We start from the raw sequence: 22,112 nt of genomic DNA on the forward strand, positions 1-22,112 counted from the left end.
GGGTGACTGAGGCAGAAGTAAGGTCCACGATTTTCATTGCTTAGTTACTGAAATCAGTAATCTCAGTTTTAGTATCATAGAATTAATTTATTAGCAAGATAGAACATACATTTGAAGGCACATATTTCAAACTAAAATATTTTAAAATGCCAGTGTTCATAGTTTACTATTATAAGCCTATCTTAATGAATTAATCCTTACAACAAGTGGTAAGCAAAGGATATTATTTCCATTGTAAAGATGTGGAATGAAGCTCAAAGATGCCAAACAACTTGGTGTAAAGTCACAAAGCTAGTAAGTGACAAAGGGCAAAATTCTAATTCAAATCCATGGCTTCTGTTACTAAATTTGGAGCATTTTCCCATTAAGCCACACTGCTCTTCAACTTACCTTTATTTCCCTCGCAGCTTTTATTGTCAATGTTTACCGACAACAAAAGGGTTCATGTTTCATGCTTGCAAGCACTGTGTTAATGGTCATTTTGAATGCTTCTCAATCTAGGTAAACAGCAGAGCCTTCTCAAAAGGCAGTTTGCTAGGACAGCAGTATGAGAGAAGTAAGCGAGTATAAACATCTCATAATAGACTGATCTGCAGAATCATTTCAAGGGCCTATGCATTTCTAAGGAGGATAGAAAGCACACAGCAGCTTGTAAAGAACCTCTAGGTGAACCTACGGTCATTATGAAATGACCAAGAGATCTATCAAATGTTTCTATGTAATCCGTAAAATTAAGGATATAATATACAAAGTACAGTGGGTTGGTTTTACAGAAATAGACAAAATATTATGGGTCTAGTAGAAAATTAAGCACATGATCACAGAGTTTAAATCGTGGCAATATGAACACAAGAGTCAATAGTGTATGAAAACCTGTACACCCTTTTATGTATCTAACCAAAATAAAAATAATATTGTACAAAACTACTGTAAAATGATTTTTTAAATGTCTTTTCTCTGTCTTAATTTATCAGCAGGTGAGCCAACCGATCATATTTTTTGAAATTTCCACTTAAATACATTCACACGAATATTAACTTCTTTTATGTAGAATGAGAGTTGTATTTCTTTCATAAGCTTCTGAGTAGGTGGCTTTAAAAATCCATGCTGGTACATTTACTTATCTCTGAGGCTTTCAGAAAGGCATTTCTGTACTGTGACCCTTAAGAAACCGGAGTTTCAAATCCTCAACTTATTAGCCTCCCCTCTTCTCAGTCATCCTCAAGATTCAGAGAATGCAATGGCTTTAGCAATGGCTGGGGACACCCGCCCCAATACTGTTGTATTCCTAAATGCTATTTCATAAAATACATATTAATAAAACAGGAAAGAGAAACACCAAATGTTTTATTCTATATTTTCAATTCAGTAATATAAACAATATTTACATAGCATTACATTTAAGTATTTACACAGCATTAACATAGAAGGCAGTAAGAAATGTTGCTTTGGGGGTTAATGACCATTATACTTGAAATAAGGTGACTTTCAAGTTCATGGTACACAATGAAAAGGATTATTAAAAAGCATATTGAAGAAAAATAATATCATGGAAAATTATTAGCTACATGGCTCAGGATTTACATTAATTATATTTTGGCTCCTCATATTTTTTTCCTTATTTAAAAAAAAAAAATACTAGCCTACTAACTTATGAAGCCTAAGTTTACTTTCAATAAATCACCTTGTTAACGTAACTTACAGTTTGTTATTTACAATCTTTAAACATAATTGAAGAGCAAAGCTTTGGGAGTGCTCTTACAATGTTAAGTAATGTATAAATGTATAAAAAAACTATATTACAGCTCAATAATGTAAATGATATTAGAGATATAAACATACTTCATGGAAAGAGTATATTGACCTAATAATACAGGTATACAAAGGAATGACTACGTACCATTTCACGAGGTGCCTATTAATCCAATAGTGAATCAGTCCACTGCCAAACAGGGTGAACAATTAAAATGAGGCAAATTGATTCAGCCCATATACAATTTCAAATTTCTAAGTAAACCTGAAAGTATTTTCAACATTTATTTAACCATAAAATATGTAGAACAAAATATTGAATTGAAAACTAGGCTTGAACTTGGAATCAAAATTCTTTCTCAATGTGAGAAAATGTAGGCAAATCTAGTTCATAAAATAATCTACAGAGACAAATGATGGGGACTGTTTTGAATATCATTTACAAAATGTTATGCTGAAAGCAACATTTAGATTTTTTTTTTTTTGTCCCATTGTCAGAGCTATCTAGTCTATGAGCTGGTGAATTAAATACCATGCATAATAGGAAAATAATATTTTCCATTGTATCACACTACATGTTCACAAAGCAAGTTATATATCTACAAGTTATAAAAATAAATCTTTCTATAGATTAAAAAACAAATAAAAATAGAATAATTTGTATTACAAGTTTTAAAAAATATGGCAAACTAACCTGACAATCATGACTTTTTTTTTGCCATGATTATAATTATCTTTATCTATTCAATAAATTAAATCAGAAATCTTTGATCCACCAATGTTTTGGATGCCAAATTCTTCTGTCCTACTGTATTACGAATAAATCTAAAAATCTGAAAAAACAGTAAAACAATTCAGAAGGAAAAAAATATATATAAAGGAAATTAATTGTGCACATCAATTAAAATATCTAAATTAAACTAGCTAATTCTCTCAACTATTTATTTTCATGTATCAGACATCTGAATTCCATGGTGATACACAAAATTATTTCAAGACTATTATCATCTTTCATAATACTGAAGCAGTGTGTGTCCCTATTCAGAATATATTTTTATAAATTAATAATACAAATCCCCTTATGTTCACAGGAATATACTTTTAAATATTTGGCAAGACAAGTTTCCTCTAGCTCTAAAAGCTATGGAAACATCAAAAGAACTGTGAGGAACAGAATTTGTTCATAATTCTAGATCTCTATCAAAAACTAATACATTATTATCTTATTAACTCATACACTTCTTTGACATAGTGGGGAATATTTGGGTGATATGAATACTAACATTTCTAGAACAAATTTGGTTTTTCTTGAAGTCTCCATCTCAGGCTCCACACCCATCCACGCAATTGTTTTCTAATCCAGGCAGATAGGGGATGTGTGAGAGTTACAAGTTAAAGTGGCTGAGCCTAGAGCTAGATCTCAGAGCTTGCCTTTTTGTTACGGTAACATCTGGTGCAGAGGGTGAATGGGACTCTAATTACTGCTCACTGCTGGCATCTAGGAGAGATGGGTAATTTAAATGTCTTCCTATTAGGTTCCTTTCACATTTGCTCAAGCAACTTATGCCTTCCCCGAGACCTCGGTACTTCATTGACCCTGAAGGAAAGTGTAGAATGAACCTGGTTGAAATGTTTTTCCTTTTTTTGGCAGGGCTAATCATATTCTAAATCTTTATAAATTCCTAGTGAGAGTATACATTGTTACTCTCTGCTATAAAAATAAATATCTACTTCTAACATATTTCTTTTAAATGAAACCCAGAAAAAATTCTTAAATTTACCTCTTGCTGTAGGAACGTAAGGAAGGATGCTAAAATAAAATTTTGGCAAGCCAAATCCACAACACAGAAGAACATCAGATCATAAATAAGAAGAGTGGCTTCATTTCCATAATACAGAACACTGCTGAAAGAATAACTTTCATCTATCAAAAAAAGCAATTTATAAGACATAAATTAGAAATTTAAAAATAGAATAAACCTGTGATAAATTTCTGGTGATAAAACTTGGATATTTAAAAACAACTAGTTACTATAATACTTCATGGCTATTTTATGTCAATTATACCTGAATTTAAAAAAAGAAAAAAATACTTCATGGTTTAAAAAAAAATAAACAAAGGGTATTAAAATTTGCTAATCTAAAAGGTTAATCAAAGAACTCTACTCATAAAAAGCAGTTTTAACATCTGCACCAAGGGTTGTAATTGTTAGTAATTTAAGTATACAGTCAATATCTTTCAATGATCAGGTAATGAATATCCTTTCTCTACTTGTTTATATAACTAAAGGCTAAAGAATCTTAGAAAGATTCTCTACGATAGATTAAGTGTAAAAAGCAAAACACACTTTTCTGTACAGCAGAGAATTAACACAGCATTGTAAATCAACTATACTTCAATTAAAATAAATAAATAAATAAAAAGCAAAACAAAACCAGCAAGGACTAGAATAGTGTGCTACAATTTATGTCTCAAGTAGTCCCCTAAGGTTCTTCTCTGAGACTTCTTCTCTTCTCACTCCCCAAGTAAGGGTTCATCCTTTTTGGGATGTGAACACCCTTTTAAGATTCTGATGAAAGCTACAGACCCCTTCACGAAAGGAAGTGGGGGAAATACACATATACGAATCTTGCACACAATTTCAGGGAGGTACAGAGAATCAATTCAGTGATTCAGCTGCCCATGGATATCCAGTTAGGAACTCTTGTTTTATACAAGAGGACATCTGGCTTGCTGCTAACATTCTTTTTTGATCAGGGCGTTAGTTATAGGAATATATTCAGTTTGTGAAAATTCACTGGCCGTTAAGCTATATCCTTACAAGATATGCACTTCTGTACATATAGTTGTATACATATTTTAAAAAATAAACAAGCCAGCAATATACACTCTTCGTGGGTGCCTTTTCACTGCCATTGCTCCAGCAATGACCTCATTTGATGAGACTCGCCAGCTTACTGTGTGCCTTTACTTTCTCCTAAGATCCAGTCCCCCAGTTCCTTACATTTAATCGCTTACTGGACATCTCTTCCTAGATGTCCCAAAGGTACCTCAAGACACAACACATTCAAAACCAAATTCATCCTCTTTCCTTCAAAACCTGGTCCTCCATCTGCACTCCCTGTCTCAGTGAAGGGTGGCACCACCACCAACCACCTAGTCACACAAGCTGGAAATCCGGATGATTTTTGACTACTCTTTCTCTCCTACCTTCTTTTCCTTAACATCTCTGGCAATCTCTTCTTCTTCTTTATCCTCATCACTACTGCCTTAGCTCATATTCTCGTAATTTCCCAATAGAGATGAAGAAGTTGTTGATGATGATTGTATTATTATTATTATTAGAAATGGTAACAACATCATTTTTCTGAGTGCCTACCCATACCAGGTTCTTTACACAATGATTACACATGTGTAAATGCAACAACCTTTAGAAGGTTATACTTAATTTTATAGAGAGGGCATTAAAGTTCAGAAAGGGTAAACAACTTTCTCAAGTGCACAAAACTAGTAGTCAGATTTTGAATCCAAGACCAGAAACCTTTGAAAGCTATATTCTTAATGACTAAGTTATATTGTTATAGTCTTACATCTGTTTAACTCAACCTATTCACTACTGCCAGAATAATTCTTCCAATTTATAAATCAGATATGCTGAAGGCTTTCTGATGACATCCATGTTCATTAGCAGTGGTTTCCAAATTGTTCTGATCATGTATCCTTATCAGAATAAAATGCTGAGCATTTATCCCATAATAGGCGTAGTTTATTAATTACTACTATATATAATTTTTCCAAAATATAAATTAAGAATGATGGAATTGCAAATATACAAATAGACTTTTTAATATTTTCTTCTCACACCTCCATGGATCAACCTGCACACACCTTGTAGGACAAAAATTGTTTTAAAAATGTTTTTGGGGCTTCCCTGGTGGCGCAGTGGTTGAGAGTCTGCCTGCCAATGCAGGGGACACGGGTTCGAGCCCTGGTCTGGGAAGATCCCACATGCCGCGGAGCAACTAGGCCCGTGAGCCACAACTACTGAGCCTGCGCGTCTGGAACCTGTGCTCCGCAACAAGAGAGGCCGCGACAGTGAGAGGCCCGCGCACCACGATGAAGAGTGGCCCCCGCTTGCCGCTGCTAGAGGAAGCCCTCCCACAGAAACGAAGACCCAACGCAGCCAAGAAATAAATAAATAAATGAATAAATAAATAAAATTAAATATATATATATTAAAAAAAATGTTTTTGGAAACAAGTGCTCTCTAGGATAAAGCAAAACTCCTTAGGGTGTCAGACAAGGCCTTTGGGATTCAGTCTCTGCCCTCTTTATCGTTCATGCACTCACTCTCACTGACCCACTTCATTCCAGGCTTCAATCATAAAGTTCCTAAGTGTATAACGCCCTTTCCCCCTTCTGCACAAACGTCTTCACCTCTCTTACCTGGACCCTCCTGTTTGACAACACCAACTTAATTTTTAAGACCCAGTTCAAACTTCACCATGTTGCCTCTCTGGCTTCATCCTGTATCTAGTTAGATTTTCTACTTTCCTTTCTGCACCCAGTGCAACCTGTGTCTGCACAGACTTCTATCCCAGCATCACTCCACTCACCCATCACATGCCTACTTTCCACAGTCTACTAAACAAGATGCCCAAGGGAGGGACCATTAGTCTGTGTATCCCAGGACTGACACAATATGTGACACTCAATAACACAAGGGTAAGTGATATCTAGGTCAGGACACTGGTTATACCATTTCCATTCTTCCCAAGCCACACAAGAGGTTATCAGTCACATTGACAGTGACATATATACTTCCTTTTTAATGATAAAAAACCATGTTTAGTCACTATTCCTGTCACACAGATATGTGCAATTTTTAAGAAGCTGGATAAAATGAAAAATTAAATGTTAAAGATAAATCATGAACATTATTCTTCTTTAAGTGTTTCATAAGTGTGCCACTGAATGAACAGTCCAATAAAATCTGAACTTTATGTATTTGTTTTACTATCTCTTCCATGTCTACCACTGATTTTGTTTTGTTTTGTTTTGGCCGTGCCGTGTGGCATGTGGGATCTTAGTTCCTTGAACCAGGGATCGAACCCATGCCCCTTGCATTGGGAGTGTGGAGCCTTAACCACTGGCCCATCAGGGAAGTCTTGTTTGATTTTGAAATTCAGCTTTTTTTTACTTTCTTGCAGAATAATTATCTTTTATATATTTGTTTCTTGCTATTGATACATGACATAATAAAACGGGACACAGAAAACTACTATAATTCCTTGAAGTTAACTAAGTTCATTATGTTTCCTATATAAAAGTATAAAATCAAAAGACAAGAACTACAAGCATGTTTTTTCAAACTTGGAAAATAATAATCAAGTTCAGCAAAGGCATTTGAAGGATACCATTGTAAAAGATGCTTTTTTCCATTGGTTCCATGAATTCCATTCCAAGAATTCTTTCAAGAAGCAATTTATCTTTTATAAAGTAGTCCATTTCCTTATGAACCTAATATAAAAAACGAGAGTCATTTCAAAAATAGCAGTGAAATGAATGCTTCCCAATTTTTGTAAAATCAGAAGGAGAGAAAGAAAAATGAATAGGACACAAAGAAAATCTGTTCTTCAAAGACAATTTACTACGCTGGACTTTATTACAAAATTCTCTTCACGAATGTTTTAAATTTTAAATGCTATTAGCAGTACTTAGGACTAGATATACTGAAAATCAATTTATAACAAGATTTTTAGGAATACAATCATAGCATATTTCTACAATAAATAATTGATAATATTTGTTAAGTAACAAAATTCCAGTACAGACATATTTTAAGGTAATCATCATGCTAATAGATATGTAAAAATCTTTTCTTCTACATAACTTAACTCCATCCCTAAGCCACAGTATTAGTTTTTACAGCAAAAACAAACAAACAAACAAACAAACAAAAAATCCCACAAGGCGTAAGTCCATTGACTTGGTTGACTGAAGAAATAATTGACACTCCTCGTTAACTTTTTAAAAATTGCATTTTGATTCTAGCTTAAAAATAAATGATGATACATACATGATCGATGAAAGAGCCAAGAAATTTATTCATAGTATGATATGCTTTTATACTCTGCTCAAAAGTACTTCCTGATGAACTCAATAGTCTAGCAGGGCCATTTTTCTAATGTGAAAAAGAGACAAGGATAAATGCAACATGCCTTATATCCTTGGTATCTAAATAACATGAAATACTGACAAAATATATGTGAATTGTACTTTATACAAACCCTTGTTAGTGTCTCATGAATTCTGTCATACTGTTGTCTCATCTGGCTAGAAATAGCAATTTGAAAAGTTTGACCATCTGTATTGGGTATCAAACCTCTTTGGCTACACAAATTTTCCTGAAAAGTTAAAAAATTTAAATTAAGATCAAGACTATGAAAATTTTGCCTATCTTAAAAAGAAAATACAATATTTAACATTACAAGATTTGGAAGCCAACTGAAATTGTACTGAACTATTATATTTGAGACAAAGAGATTCTAACAGTATCCAAGGTTCCCACTCCCCTCTAGGTTTTACTAATTTCTATTTCATCATACTTCCTTGCAGGTGCTGTATCATCTCCTTTACTCTGCCCTACTTAAAAAAAAGTCTCATACTAAGTTCACTGTATATTGATATTCTTAGCTTTCTTTATAATTAATTTATTGCTCTTTAATAAATGACAAAAAGTCTAGTCTTAGAATTAACTACTTTTATAAATGGTCTTTTTTGTTTTCTAAACACTTTAATATGCTTCCTTAATTAATTCCAATAAAAAAGGTAGTGATACATGACCCAATGGTTAATGTTATAGCCCAGATATCTATTTCAAGTCTCTTTGACACGACTTGAATCCTGAGAACCATATGCCTGTAACATTTTGCCCTACCCCCGACCTAGCCAATTCTCATAGATGCTTTAGGGTTCAGCATAAGTATTCTTGCCTCCATTCTCGACTTCATTTGCTTACTCTGGAGCTTAACATTCTCCTCCTTTATCTAAACCTAAGCTGGAAACATAATATAACACCTGGTTTTCTACTGACTTAAAGGCAGTCTATGTGTAGTGAATTTCTCTATTTAAAAAAAAAATTTTTTTTTCCTGATTAAAAAAGCATATGCTGCTGCAGATAATTTATAAAATATGGAGAAATACAAAAAAAGAAAAAAAATCACCTACAACCTGAACACCAAGAGATACAGGTATTTTAAGGTATTTCATTTCCAGTTGTTGTCTAGGCATATACATATAGATGGCATAAAATTGGGATCATACTGATTTCTTTTTCACTTAACATTATATCCTCAGCAACTCTCCATGTCATTAAATGTTCTATAAAACATGATTTTTAATGTTTACCTAGGGTTTCACTGTATAGGTAAACCAACTTACTTAATATTCTCTCATTTTTACATATTTTTTGCCCTTATAAATAACCCGTGATGAAGATCCTGAACCTAAGTAGTTATTCACATTGCTAATTATTTCCTTGAGTTACATTAATAGAATCAGTAAGTCAAAGATAATGAACTCTTTATTTTTTTTATTTTTGGCTGCATCAGGTCTTAGTTGCGGCGCGCCGGCTCTTCCTTGTGGTGCGTGGGCTTCTCTCCTGTTGTGGCATGCGGGCTTCTCTCTAGTTGTGGCATGCAGGTTTTTCCTCTCTCTCGCTGTGGTGCGTGGGCTCCAGAGCACATGGGCTCTGTAGTTTGCAGCGTGCGGGCTCTAGCTGAGGCACGCAAGCTCAGTAGTTGTGGTATGTGGGCCCAGCTGTCCCATGGCATGTGGGATCCTAGTTCCCTGACCAGGGATTGAACCCGCGTCCCCTGCACTGTAAGGCGGATTCTGTACCACTGGACCACCAGGGAAGTCCCAAAGATAATGAATTCTTAAAAAGCTCTTGTCAAATGCTTTCAGGCAGGTTTGTAAAAATGTATTCTGAGACCAGTGCCCATTTCACCCTGTCCTTGATGCTACTAACTATTAGCTTTTTAAAAAAAGTTTGGTAATTTGAAGAAAGTAAAAATGTTATTTTTACATTCATTTCTTTTATGATTTATGAGTTGGATATTTTTTAAAGGTTTATTAGTCTCTTTCTGTTTATTTACATATTTTAAAAAATCTTTTTGTCATTTTTCCATGGGAGTTTTTTGTTTTGTTTTGTTTTTCTTTTTTGGCCACGCTCTGCGGCATGCAGGATCTCAGTTCCCCAACCAGGGATTGAACTTGTGTCCCCTGCAGTGGAAGCGTGGCGTCTTAACCACTGGACCACCAGGGAAGTCCCTCCATTGAGGTTTTAACTTAGTTTGCTTACTGATTTATATGACTTTCAATAGTTATCAATATGTTTGTCATATTTACTATGAGAATTTTACCCCATGTCTTTTATTAATATAATTGTTGTCTATACAAATGTTCTACATTAATAAAGTAAAATCAACAAATGTTACTTTTTGGATGCTTTCTGTATTTTATGCTTAGATTATCATCTCCCAATCTGAAATATTCTTTTCTAGGTTTTCATAGTTTCATTTTTAAATTTAACCTTTCAGTCCAGGTATAATTTCTAATAGTTAACCAACTGATTCAGTTCAATGTATTAAATAAATTGTTCTTCTCTGAGATGTTGTTATCATCTATTAAGTTCTTGCAAGTCACAGGTATAGTCCCTTAATCAATAAATCCTATTGGTTTTTCCTCTTAAGTACATATTTTTCTTTTTAAATTTTCTTATGGAAGTTTTCTAATATACATAGTAGAGAGAACAGTAAACCATCCATCACCCAACTTCAACAATTACCAACATTTTACCAATTTTCATCTATCCTCCCAACTTTTTTCTTTTAAAGCAAACCCCAGATACCATGTTATTTCATCTGCAAATACTTCTGTATGTATCTCTAACCAATAAGACCTTGAAAAAAAATGCCATTTTCACACCTAATAAAATTAATCTTTCTTTAATATAATTTAATATTTAGTCTATTAAATCTCCAAGATTTTTCCCAAAGATTTTTTTATAGTTGGTTTGTTTGAATCAGGATCCAATCAAAGTCTACACATTGTATTTGATTGGGTTTTTTTCTTAAATTTCTCTTATATCTAACAGTCTTCTTCCACCACCACCACCACCACCTCTCCTTTTCTTTTCTTGCCTTTGATTTGTTGGAGACACTGGGTCGTTTGTCCTGTGAGACATCCTAACATTTTGCATCTGGCTAATTGCTTCCTGTGGTATTATTTTGTCTCTATCCCCTCTATTTCCTGTAAACTGGTGGTTAGATCTAGAGGCTTGATTACATTCAGGTTCAATTTTCTTAGGCAAGAATACTTCATGGGTGATATTATGTACTTCCTTACTGCATAATAAGAGGAAGTGCATAATGTCAGCTTTCCTAATTTTTACTTGTAGTAAGGTTGAGCCGGTGTGTTCAGATTATACCAACCTGATTCTTCATTAAAAAGTTCCCTGTCATCTTTCACTTAATTGTTTTAGCATCCATTGATGATTGTAGCCTATAGGCATTAATCCATTAGTAATTACAAAATGGTGATTTTCTAACTTAGAATTCCTTTTACTTTCTTCCAACAGGAAGATCTTTCCCTCATGAATTATTTGGTTACTTTGAAAGAACTGTAGGATGGAATTTGATTCATTCCCTTTCAGTGTTGAGGGTAATGAGTTGGTATCCTAGCAACTTTCAAAAGTAATCAATGAGGATTTTTTAAAAAGATTACTACAAATCCCAGATTAAGAGGACCCATCTCTCAACTTAAAAAACAAAAAGATATAAAATACATTCATACCGCTTCTCTTTTAAGATTCATATTCATTTCTTCCATATTAGTATCGGCATGCCCATGTACTGATCTACCATGAATGTAATAACCAAAACATCTGTGGGATAACAGAAACACTGATATCTATCAAAAGAGAAGAAGAAGCAGTTAGCAGCTCATCTGCAAAACAATAAAAATTAAGTTCTTCTTAAAATTGCTTCCTTTCTCTCAAAATAATGAGGGTTGAATTCTTGGAAAACATATAAAGAGAATAATAAGATAATAAAGGATAATGAGGTTATTTTAAAAAGTAGATGCAAAAGAGACTGGAGACACTCCCAAGAAAGGAAGAAACAGGGTTGATATATGAAAACTTTTCAGGGACTTCAGGCTGAGTCAACTGTTTGGTGGCATAAGCAATTCATAATTAAGAAACTGAAAAGAAAGAAGGAAAAATTAAGATAGTAAATATTAACTTGTAGCTTGTTATAACCATCTCTGGAATTAACCACCAGTGGAAATCAGACTAAAAATACAATCATAGCAAATCACTTTTAAAGCTTCTTGTAGTGTACTCATGACCTTTAAAAAGGAAGAAATATCAGTTGCGAGATAAAGTCAGAAAGTACTTACGTTGCTCATACAGCACAAGTCAACAAACTGTCGAATTTTATCTTCTATAAATCTCTCATAAAAGACAGCAAAGAACACAATCTGAAACATTAAGCCAAGTTCATGTTTATTAGATTTTAGGATTTAATTTTCTTTTATAGTCACAGTATAGTGTCATAAGAAAAAAGAAGTTCCAACCAAGAACATAGTGGCCAATAACAATTCCTGTGGGATAAAATCCTACTTATCATTTCTGATTCTTCTGTCAAAGGAAGGGTGCTTTGGAATTGTGTTAAGATTCACTGAGGGAGCTTATTTTGAATTTAAAAAACTTTTCTGTGTCATTAAAATAAGACAGGACAAACACAGGGGGAGGAAGTAAGGGGCTTTAAAAGCTTCAGGATAAACCAATGCATTAATGGCCAGATTTAGGTCTGGTTCTGCAATTCTGCTCATCTCCTAAATTCAAAAAGCCACTAGAAAAATTGCTGTTTTTCAAATTAATCTTTTCTGATAGAGTAGCACATAAAAAGCATATGTCAAGTATTCTGTTTCAACTACAGATAATGTGTTAAACATTCAAATGGAATGGTTTCAAGTGTCTTCTTAGATAGATTTAATAACAATACTACAAAGGGAAGTTTTATAAATCAAAAGAGAAAAGTTTACATTGCAGGCCTTCTTAGATACACTTCAGAGAAAGATAACATTTCCTAACCACCCAATTCAAAGCTGTCACCTGCTGTCGCATTCCTAACTTCCACTCCCCTTACCTCCCCCTCTACTCACTATCTCATCTCCCTGCTGATGCCCTTCACAGCACTTGTCACAACTGTGACTTGCTCTTGTTACAGCGTATCTCTGAGCTCAGCACAGTGCCTCGCACATAAAATGTACTCAGATATGTAAATGAATATAGCAGGTGAATACTGAAAAGACTTTCCTAAATACTCTATGTACACATTTTAAAACTCCTTTAAATGACATGAAAAACAGTAACATTCAAAGTTTAAAAACTAAAAGATGCCACTTAAAAATTGAAGAAGCTGGGTTTGGGGAAATATAAGGAGTGAACAATAAAGCCTAATATTACGAGAATCAAGAAGAGTTTGTATAGACAAATTTATGGAACTGTAATAGGCTAAAGGAACTTTTATGGGTATTTTAGGAATAAACACTGATAGTTTGAGAATGTGACCATGGAGAGAAATACTTTCCTATCAAATGACAGCAGAATGGGAAACAAAGAACGAGGTTAGACGGTAGTGCCCAAGACAGCTAGTTGCTGCCCGAACAATCCTTCCCCTTCCCCTTAGTGACAGAACCCTTCTTTTGAGTGGGCACACTGCTGCCCAGCTGACAGTGCAGTGAAGTGTGGCCAGGTGACCAAGTTCTGACCAAGGAGATGTCAAAGACACTTCTGAAAGGGCTCTCAAAGAGGAGAGGGTGAGCGTCCATTGCACTCCCCCGATCGGCAGGCCCACCAATCTGCACCCAGGACCAGACCCCGGTGGCCCCTATGGTCCTTGAGTTGGGGCTGCCCTTGCCCCACTGCCCGCCTCCTCATCCAGTCATGCTGGAGCATCTGAGCTCACTGCCCACACAGGTGGATTACAAGGGCCAGAAGCTAGCTGAACAGGGGTTACAGGGAATTATTCTTTTCTGCAATACTTGGATTTATCTATGGGTATGTGGCTGAACAGTCTGGGTGCACTACGTAGTTATGGCAGGATTTGCTTTTTCGTGTTTGCTGACATTTTCCTTCGTGGCCCATTTATCACTGACACCCTCTCAAGTGGTTCGAGACTTGCTCTGTTTGAGACTCCGGAACACAAGACAAGAAACCAGGGGAAAGAAAAATTAAGAGGCATGTTAAAAACAACTGATAGGGGTTTTCATGATTCAGCTTTACTACTTTACCTGCTTGTGTTTCATGTGAAATGAGCTAAATTGTTTTCATACCTAAAACGTGAGCTAAAAACCACCTATGCTCAGCTATATATAAATTTTTCTCTTTATATTTTACTTCTCAGTTGGGTTTTGATTTATAAAACTTTTAGACTTTCTCTTAATAATCTTCCTCGGAAATGCAGAACAGAAAACAACACAAGTATGCAAACTTTCTTGCAGGTCTACAAAATAAGGAAGAATAAATGCCTCATAAATGATAATACAATTTAACTATTACAGTTTCATAATTCATTATGAGTAGTTAAGCTGTTTTAATGTTTTCAGTTAAAACTCATAGTGAAAAAAAAAAGAGGAAAGGGTGAGGTCTTCTCCCCTGGCTCACCCCTGCAGCTCCATCAGCCATTATGGACTGCAAGGTGACCTTAGAGGTGAAGTCCTGAGGGGCAGAGCAGAACAACAGGCATCTGGGCCTGACAGCAGCCACCCTGATGGCCCTGCATTGCCGACCTCTGCTCTTCTTTCTCACGGGAGACAGAAAAGTCACTTTTATTTCAGCCACTGCTATTTGGGGTTTCTGTATTGTTGTACTCAACCAATATGAAAAGCTTCAGATGGTATTCCCTTAAATTCTCTACACCCAGATAAATCTGATCTATTCACAAAAACTTATATTGGTATATGTAAAAATAAATATTTTCTTACTATTATACTGATGATAAACATCAAACCCCATAATACGGTTGACAGACAGTAACTAGACTTATCATGGTGATCATTTTGAAATGTATAGAAATATCAAATCACTATGCTGTGTACCAGGAACTAACATAGTGTTGTAGGTTAATTATACCTCAAAAACAAGCAGACAAATGAACACTCTTAGAAGAAGAGATGAGATTTCTGGTTACCAGAGGTGGGGGCTGGACGGGGAAGTGGATAAAGACAGTCAAAAGGTACAAACTTCCAGTTATAAGATAAAAATAAGTACTAAGGATGGAATGTGCAACATGATAAATATAATTAACACTGTTTTAGGTTATACATAAAAGTTAAGAGAATAAATCCTAAGAGTTCTCATCACAAGGGAAAAATATTTTTCTTTCTATTTCTTTAATTTTGTATCTATAAGAGATGCTGGATGTTCCCTAAACTTACTGTGGTCATCATTTCATGATGTGTGCAAGTCAGATCACTATGCTGTACACCTTAAACTTCTACAGTGTTGTATGTCAGTTATATCTCAATAAAACTGGAAGGGAAAAAAATCAAACCCCATATTCTTTTAATCGAATTTTATTTCAAATCCTAATTTCTGTTTCTCTTCCTTTTCCGATTGTCAAACTATCCCTCACTAGCTCTATCCTATAGCTTCAAGTTTGAACAAGTCTCACCAACTTAAAATAAATGCAAATTTAAAAGAGTCTATTCTTAAGTTACGGAATGACACCTGGGTCCAATTCTGTAGGAATTTTGGGATTTCAATCCCAAAGACCTTTTAAAATAAGCTTTTAAGGCAAATATTTGCTCTCCAGTTTATAGGAAGTTCAACCTATTCTTTCTAGAGGTCCCACCTTCATTTGCTTACTTAAAAGTTAAAGAGATCTTAATCAAACAGAAAGCCTTTTTCCACTCATGGGAGTGTCTGTAAGCAAGAGAAAGAAATGCAGAGATCAGAGTTAAGCGCTGTAGCTGCTGCTTCTTTCTTTCTTTTCTTCCTTTCGTTCTTTTTTTTAAAGCTTTAAGAAGATAAGGGAAGTAAACATAGAAAAGATCCTCTGCTAGAGCCCTGGGACCTGAGAAGATTTATTTTTAGTTTCAGCTATTTCAATAAATATTTCAAAGAAGATTTCAGAAGGGGTACTGGTTTTTGAGAGATTTAATGATATACAGATAAATGTAAACTATAAGTTACATTTCAAAAGAAAAGAAAAGATTAAGGGTACCTTAGCAATTCCTATCATTATATATAAACTAAATCCTGTGACTAGAAAGCTGCAGACTCTGAAAGACCCTTCAGAGCCCACTACTGATAAGAAATGAACTCTGAAATCAGATTGCCTGGGTTCAAATTCCAGTTCTGCCAATTTCTAATTGCATGACTTTAGGTAAATATTTAACCTTTCTGTGCCTCAGCATCCTCAGCTATAAAATGAGGATACTAAAAGAATCTATCTCTGAGGGCTACTATAAAGATTAAGTAAGTTAATTTGTGTAATGCAGTTCATTAACACAGTGCCTAGATTATTATACTATGTAAAAATTAGCTATTAGTTATTATTATTGTTGTTCTTATCACCTTCTTTATACTATAGAAATCATGTTGTGGTCAATTTTGAGGATTAGCATGTAAACAGAGCTAAAAATATAGAGAGGCAATGTTGCTTAAAAGAACAATCTCTTGTTACCTGTATAATTCCAATGACTAGCCAAAGAGCAGTAGACACCGCATATCTCAAAATGCGGCTATAAGGAGCTATGTAGCTAGGTGGACTTCTGGAAAGACTAGAAGATGAGTCCATTAATGCTAAGTTCTTGAATCCCACAACCTGAAATAAGAAGAAAAAATAATTTAAACAGACATAGATAAAGAAAACTCTAGTCTGAAAATGAGACCCTCCTCTCTACTTCTTACCTTGAAAAACTAAAGTATTCAAGTTTGTATAAATGGTAGAAAATCTAGATAAAAATAATTATCCAGTATTTTAATTACAAAGTATTTAATACAAAATATTTAGCCAGTTCATTTGGTATTCTCTTCAATAAACCTTTCTTCAGTAAACTACCAATGAACAACCAGTATTTCATGAGTTTTAACATATGCCAGGCACTATGTAAAATACCTTTTATACTTTAAAACAGTATTTTCCAAAATGTCTTTTGAGGAAGATATCATCTTTGATAAAAGGAAGCCATGTTAAATAAGTTTAGTTAGTATATTATACTCACCTCCACGCCTTCCACCCTCATAGAATAAAAGCTCTGGAAAGTTTTATGGTAAAGGAATCTACATGACTTTATTGAATCCAGTGTTTTCCAAACTTACGTCATTATAATACTTTTTTCTCACATAACACCTTTTAAAGCTTTAAAAAACACTACTATAAATGAATTTTTGAGACAGTGTTCATATATCCTAGGGACACACACGTTCCTCTAGGTTTAAAAAGGAAAGGATGGAGAAAAGCGGGAAAGAAGGAAAAAGGAAGGAAGGCAGACAGACATACAAGTTAATAATTCATATCTAACCTTACTTAAGCAGCTAATTCTAGAGAAAACCTGTTACTCATACAGTTTCCATATTTCAGTCTCATATTCAGTACTGAATACTTCTTTAATAATTCTACCCAGACCCATGAAATAACTGTAAAGGGATCACAAGCATGTACCCATTCAGTGTGTCTTGTTAAGCTACAGCCCCAGGTCTTAAGACAGAACACAGTCCATAGTAGGTGTTCAATGATAATTTGTTAGAAAATTTCAACCTTCTAATAGTGGTTCTAATACAGGAGTGAGACTATGAATAATGGGGGGGGGGTTCCTTAAAATATAGATACCTGGGCTCACCTCAGAGCTACGGAATTGAACATGATCTCGAGGGGTGAGGTAAGGCATAGATATTCTGCAAAAGCTTTCTATGGGATTCTGCTACAAACCAGTGGTTTAAAAATCACTCCTTACCTACAGTAGACAAATTCAAAAAGACAGAAAGTAGAATGGTGGTTTCCAGGCACTGGGGAGAGGGGAGAAGATGGAGCTGTTGTTTAATGGGTACAGAGTTTTAGTTTTGCAAGATGAACAGAATTCTAGAGACTACTGCATAACAACGGAAATGTACTTAACAGTACTGAACTGTATACTGAAAATGACTAAGATGGTAAATTTCATGTTATGTGTATTTTTTAATGGCTTGATTACAATATTTTAACCTTTAGAAAACTCTTCCACTGACATGAAAACTTAGCTGGAATTATATTAACATTTATGAGGTACCCATAAGTTGTATACAATTATATCAAACAGTTTATACCTCCAAAAGGAAGAGGACAGTAAGTACTTGAAAGAGTGGGTTAATTTTTCTCACAGTCTGAATTTCATTCCATTCATTTGCCACAAAATATGTTCTCCATATGCTTACGGGAACGGTAGCACTCCGAACACCACCCTCACCTGGTAGGGGAGATAAAATGAGTAAAAGCGTTTCACCTTCTTTGCTTTACAATGGTGGCAAAAGAATCTTGGTACAAATGGTTACTTTCATTACCTTCAACAGCTTTAAGAACCTTTCCTTTAGGTCGCTCCCAATCAATAAAGAATATGTCTATGGTAATCTGGGAGATGAGCTTATGCAAAAATTGCAGAGCCTGAGAATGACAAACAAAGCACCTTAAAGTATCTGCATTAAGCCTGCTTCTGAAACCAACAGTGATTCTTTAAGAATGTCCATTGACAGATGAATGGATAAAGAAGATGTGGTACATATATACAATGGAATACTACTCAGCCATAAAAAAGAACGAAATAATGCCATTTGCAGCAACATGGATGCAATTAGAGATTATCATACTAAGTGAAGTAAGTCAGAAAGAGAAAGACAAATACCATACGATATCACTTACATGTGGAATCTAAAATATGACACAAATGAACTTATCTATGAAAACAGAAACAGACTCACAGACATAGAGAACAGACTTGTGGTTGCCAAGGGGAAGGGGGCAGAGAGGGATGGACTGGCAGTTTGGGGTTCGTAGATGCAAACTATTATATACAGAGTGGATAAACAGGATCCTAATGTATAGCACAGGGAACTATATTCAATATCCTGTGATAAACCATAATGGAAAAGAAATTAAAAAAAACTGTCTCTATGTGTATAACTGAGTCACTTTGCTGCACAGCAGAGATTGGCACAACGTTGTAAATCAACTATACTTCAATAAAAAAAAGAAACAAACATACTGTAATCACAAGAATATGTAATTTTCACAAGTTACAAAGTCGTAATACCATTAGGAGATCAACAGAAGCTCACAAAAGAACGGAATCACCAAATTCACAGAATTTTTATATACATATTAATTCCACTTCCCTTTTTCTGTCTTTCTTTGAAATAGGGATATGAAAGGAGACACACTACCTCCTCCTCATACAGGGATCTTGCATTAATTGTCTCTCTTTCCCAAGGTTTCCAAAAGCATACTTTGTTTTCTAGATCATCTAACTTCTTTATAAGTAAAGGTATTTCCAACTATAATTTGCTTGTCCTAATTGAAGTTTTAGCATGCTCTCACTGTTGTTTTTTTTTCCTTATTTCTGGTATTTTCATTTACAGAATATGTTTAAACTAAGGCTTCTTCCTAGCAGGTACATTATTGATCAAACAAGGGATAAATATCTAAGTATGGGATGATTCCTCTCTTCGTGGAGCTCACAGATCAGTGGGAACATCAGACACTTAATAATCACAACACAATTGGATGAGATCTACCACAGAAGCATGTAAAGAGCTTCACATCCATCGACACAACAATGAAGTAGAGAGGGGGGTTGCCATGGGAAGAAGAGGAAAGGAATATGGAGGCAGAGAACAAATGCTAAGAGTTCAGCACTTTATCCAGCATGGTACCTTTTACTCTCAATTAACAGGTTAAATTAAATAATAATAAATTATTTCAGGCAGATCTTCAGAATAAGATATCTATTATAAATAAAAGTAGACTTCCTAGTAAAACAGAATTAATTCACGCTTTCTTCCAAAATTAAACTAAATTTTACACCAAAGATTTTGAAAGCAGTTTAATTTTAAAGACTTATGTGCTTATTAGCAGGTCTTTTAAATTCAGTAACCCGTGCTTTGAAACTTACCTTCAGAGCAAAAGCACATCCCACATAAGTAACAAAACGTTCTTCCTGAGCTGGCATTGGTAGCAAAACAGAGACAGACTTCTGTGCCTATGATAAAAATTATGCTGTTAAATATGACCATACAAAGTTTTTACTAAATACAAGTTATAACCCAAAGAAAGCATAAAAGAGGAAGGTGGTGATGCACTCAATAAACACAGCACATTCAGGGAATGGTGAGTTTAGCACTTGCCCCAATACTCTTGATCAGAAATATCCTCAACTAAAGACAGTTCCTTTATAAAGAAAGCTTACAAGTTATTCAGGTACTGGCACTTAGGTTAAATTCAGAAAATCACTTACTTTGAAGAAAATAAGCCAGTAAAGACCTGTTCCCACAGTGATGATAAAGAAAACATTGGCCAGGTCACCAGCATAGTAAACCAAGAATTTCATAACTGTCTGCAATTTAAAAAGAGAATTACAGCCATTATAGACACAATCTATTTATACTATTATTTTAATAACATGTTATCTACCCAGTTTCTCAAGCTTGAAGCCTTGTTTCATGTATACGTGGATCAGTTAGAAAGACCAACTGCAGCTACTTCCTAGACACCTTTTGGGTCCTAACCTTTTGATCCATTCCCAATAGCCTCTGTCTTATTCAACCCTTCTCATCTTTCACCATCTAAGAAATTTAGAACCGCTTCCTAATTTTCTTCGAGTTTGCAATCCTTCTCTCCAATGTATCCTCTATACTACCATCAGAGTTGGCTTTCTAAAATGTAAACTGGATTGTTTTACTCTCCTTCTTAAAAATGTACAGTGACTCCTTATTAAAATATAAATTCCTGACTCACAAGGTCCTCCACAACCTAGACAAAAATTAAATGTTTAGCCTCATCTGCCAGTTCCAACCACTTACTCAATAATTAACTACTCCACACTTTCATCTCAAATGTTTTGGGGAATGAAATGGGCATTGATTCTACAAATATTCTTCCCTTCTTCTCTCTGGCAAACTCTTGTGAGCTCTGAGGGCAGAGACCATGTCTCTCTTTGCTCATTACCACAACCCCCCCAGTGCCTAGTAGAGCGCCTGGCACTCAGACAGTTGGCTGTCAGTGACTATTTGTGGAATGCGCAGATAACCCAGCTTAAAGTTCACTTCTCTTGGAAGCCTTTCTTGACTATCCCAGACAGTAAATCAAGCCCCCCTCCTCTGATTCCTTGGCACATTGGCTCTGGAGTCAGGAAGATATCCTAGCACAAACAAGTTTACTACGTGCCTTTCTCATGTTCTTAATCAGCTAAATGGAAATACCACCTATTACTTTGTTGCTATAAAAATTAAATGAATAGGAAACTTACTTAACCTCTGCCACAATTTCAGCATGTATAAAATGGGAATGATAATAATACCTAACTTCATAGAGCTATTGTGAGGACTAAATGAACTATACACATAATGCTTAAAAAAGTGCCTGGCACATAGTAAATATTCAAAAAATGATAGATAAAAATAAAAACAAACATAAAAAAAGATTAATTGAGAAAAGAAACTCTAAAGTTAATAGAATAAAATACGGGAGAATACCTTTTTGATCTTGAGATAGGGGAGACTTTCCTAAACAAGATCCTAAAAGCACATGCCATAATATGAAAACCTATTCAGATGTGACAATATTAAAATCAAGAGTTTCTGTTAAACAAAGTAACACATAGATAAAATAACACATGAATCACTCTTGGAGAATACATTTCAACATCAAAAACCAAAAGTGGATTTATATTTAGAAAATACATAAAACTCTAAATAAATAAAATATAAAAACTTGTTTAGGGGGCTTCCCTGGTGGCGCAGTGGTTGAGAATCTGCCTGCTAATGCAGGGGACACGGGTTCGAGCCCTGGTCTGGGAGGATCCCATATGCCGTGGAGCAACTGGGCCCGTGAACCACAACTGCTGAGCCTGCGCGTCTGGAGCCTGTGCTCCGCAACAAGAGAGGCCGCGATAGTGAGAGGCCCGTGCGCCGCGATGAAGAGTGGCCCCCACTTGCCGCAGCTAGAGAAAGCCCTAGCACAGAAACGAAGACCCAACATAGCAATCAATCAATCAATCAATCAATAAATCTTTAAAAAAAAAAAAAAAACTTGTT

The 22,112-nt window shown here is 35.0% G+C and overlaps 1 protein-coding gene and 1 pseudogene across 2 annotated transcripts in view; one reads left to right on the forward strand and one right to left on the reverse strand.

Moving 5' to 3' along the window:
• Nucleotides 1-1,399: 1,399 nt before the first annotated feature.
• TMEM67 (transmembrane protein 67) overlaps nucleotides 1,400-22,112 on the reverse strand; it is a 43,409-nt gene continuing 22,696 nt past the window's right edge. The window contains exons 17-29 of one of the 2 annotated variants that reach the window (XM_036830852.1): nucleotides 20,315-20,413; nucleotides 19,973-20,059; nucleotides 18,369-18,468; nucleotides 18,135-18,274; nucleotides 16,513-16,653; nucleotides 12,218-12,298; nucleotides 11,612-11,728; nucleotides 8,044-8,160; nucleotides 7,833-7,937; nucleotides 7,171-7,273; nucleotides 3,534-3,676; nucleotides 2,447-2,585; nucleotides 1,400-1,942 (exon numbers count right to left, since the gene is read on the reverse strand). In XM_036830852.1, the coding sequence (XP_036686747.1) occupies nucleotides 2,505-2,585; nucleotides 3,534-3,676; nucleotides 7,171-7,273; nucleotides 7,833-7,937; nucleotides 8,044-8,160; nucleotides 11,612-11,728; nucleotides 12,218-12,298; nucleotides 16,513-16,653; nucleotides 18,135-18,274; nucleotides 18,369-18,468; nucleotides 19,973-20,059; nucleotides 20,315-20,413 (1,314 nt within the window). In that variant the 3' untranslated portion in view covers nucleotides 1,400-1,942; nucleotides 2,447-2,504. Of the gene's footprint in view, nucleotides 1,943-2,446; nucleotides 2,586-2,634; nucleotides 3,350-3,533; nucleotides 3,677-7,170; nucleotides 7,274-7,832; nucleotides 7,938-8,043; nucleotides 8,161-11,611; nucleotides 11,729-12,217; nucleotides 12,299-16,512; nucleotides 16,654-18,134; nucleotides 18,275-18,368; nucleotides 18,469-19,972; nucleotides 20,060-20,314; nucleotides 20,414-22,112 lie in introns of those variants that run through there. The other variant, XM_036830853.1, reaches the window with a different exon arrangement.
• On the forward strand, nucleotides 12,730-14,305 carry LOC118883723 (annotated as a pseudogene).

Source organism: Balaenoptera musculus, chromosome 17 (assembly GCF_009873245.2).
Source record: "Balaenoptera musculus isolate JJ_BM4_2016_0621 chromosome 17, mBalMus1.pri.v3, whole genome shotgun sequence".
Lineage (NCBI taxonomy): Eukaryota > Metazoa > Chordata > Mammalia > Artiodactyla > Balaenopteridae > Balaenoptera > Balaenoptera musculus.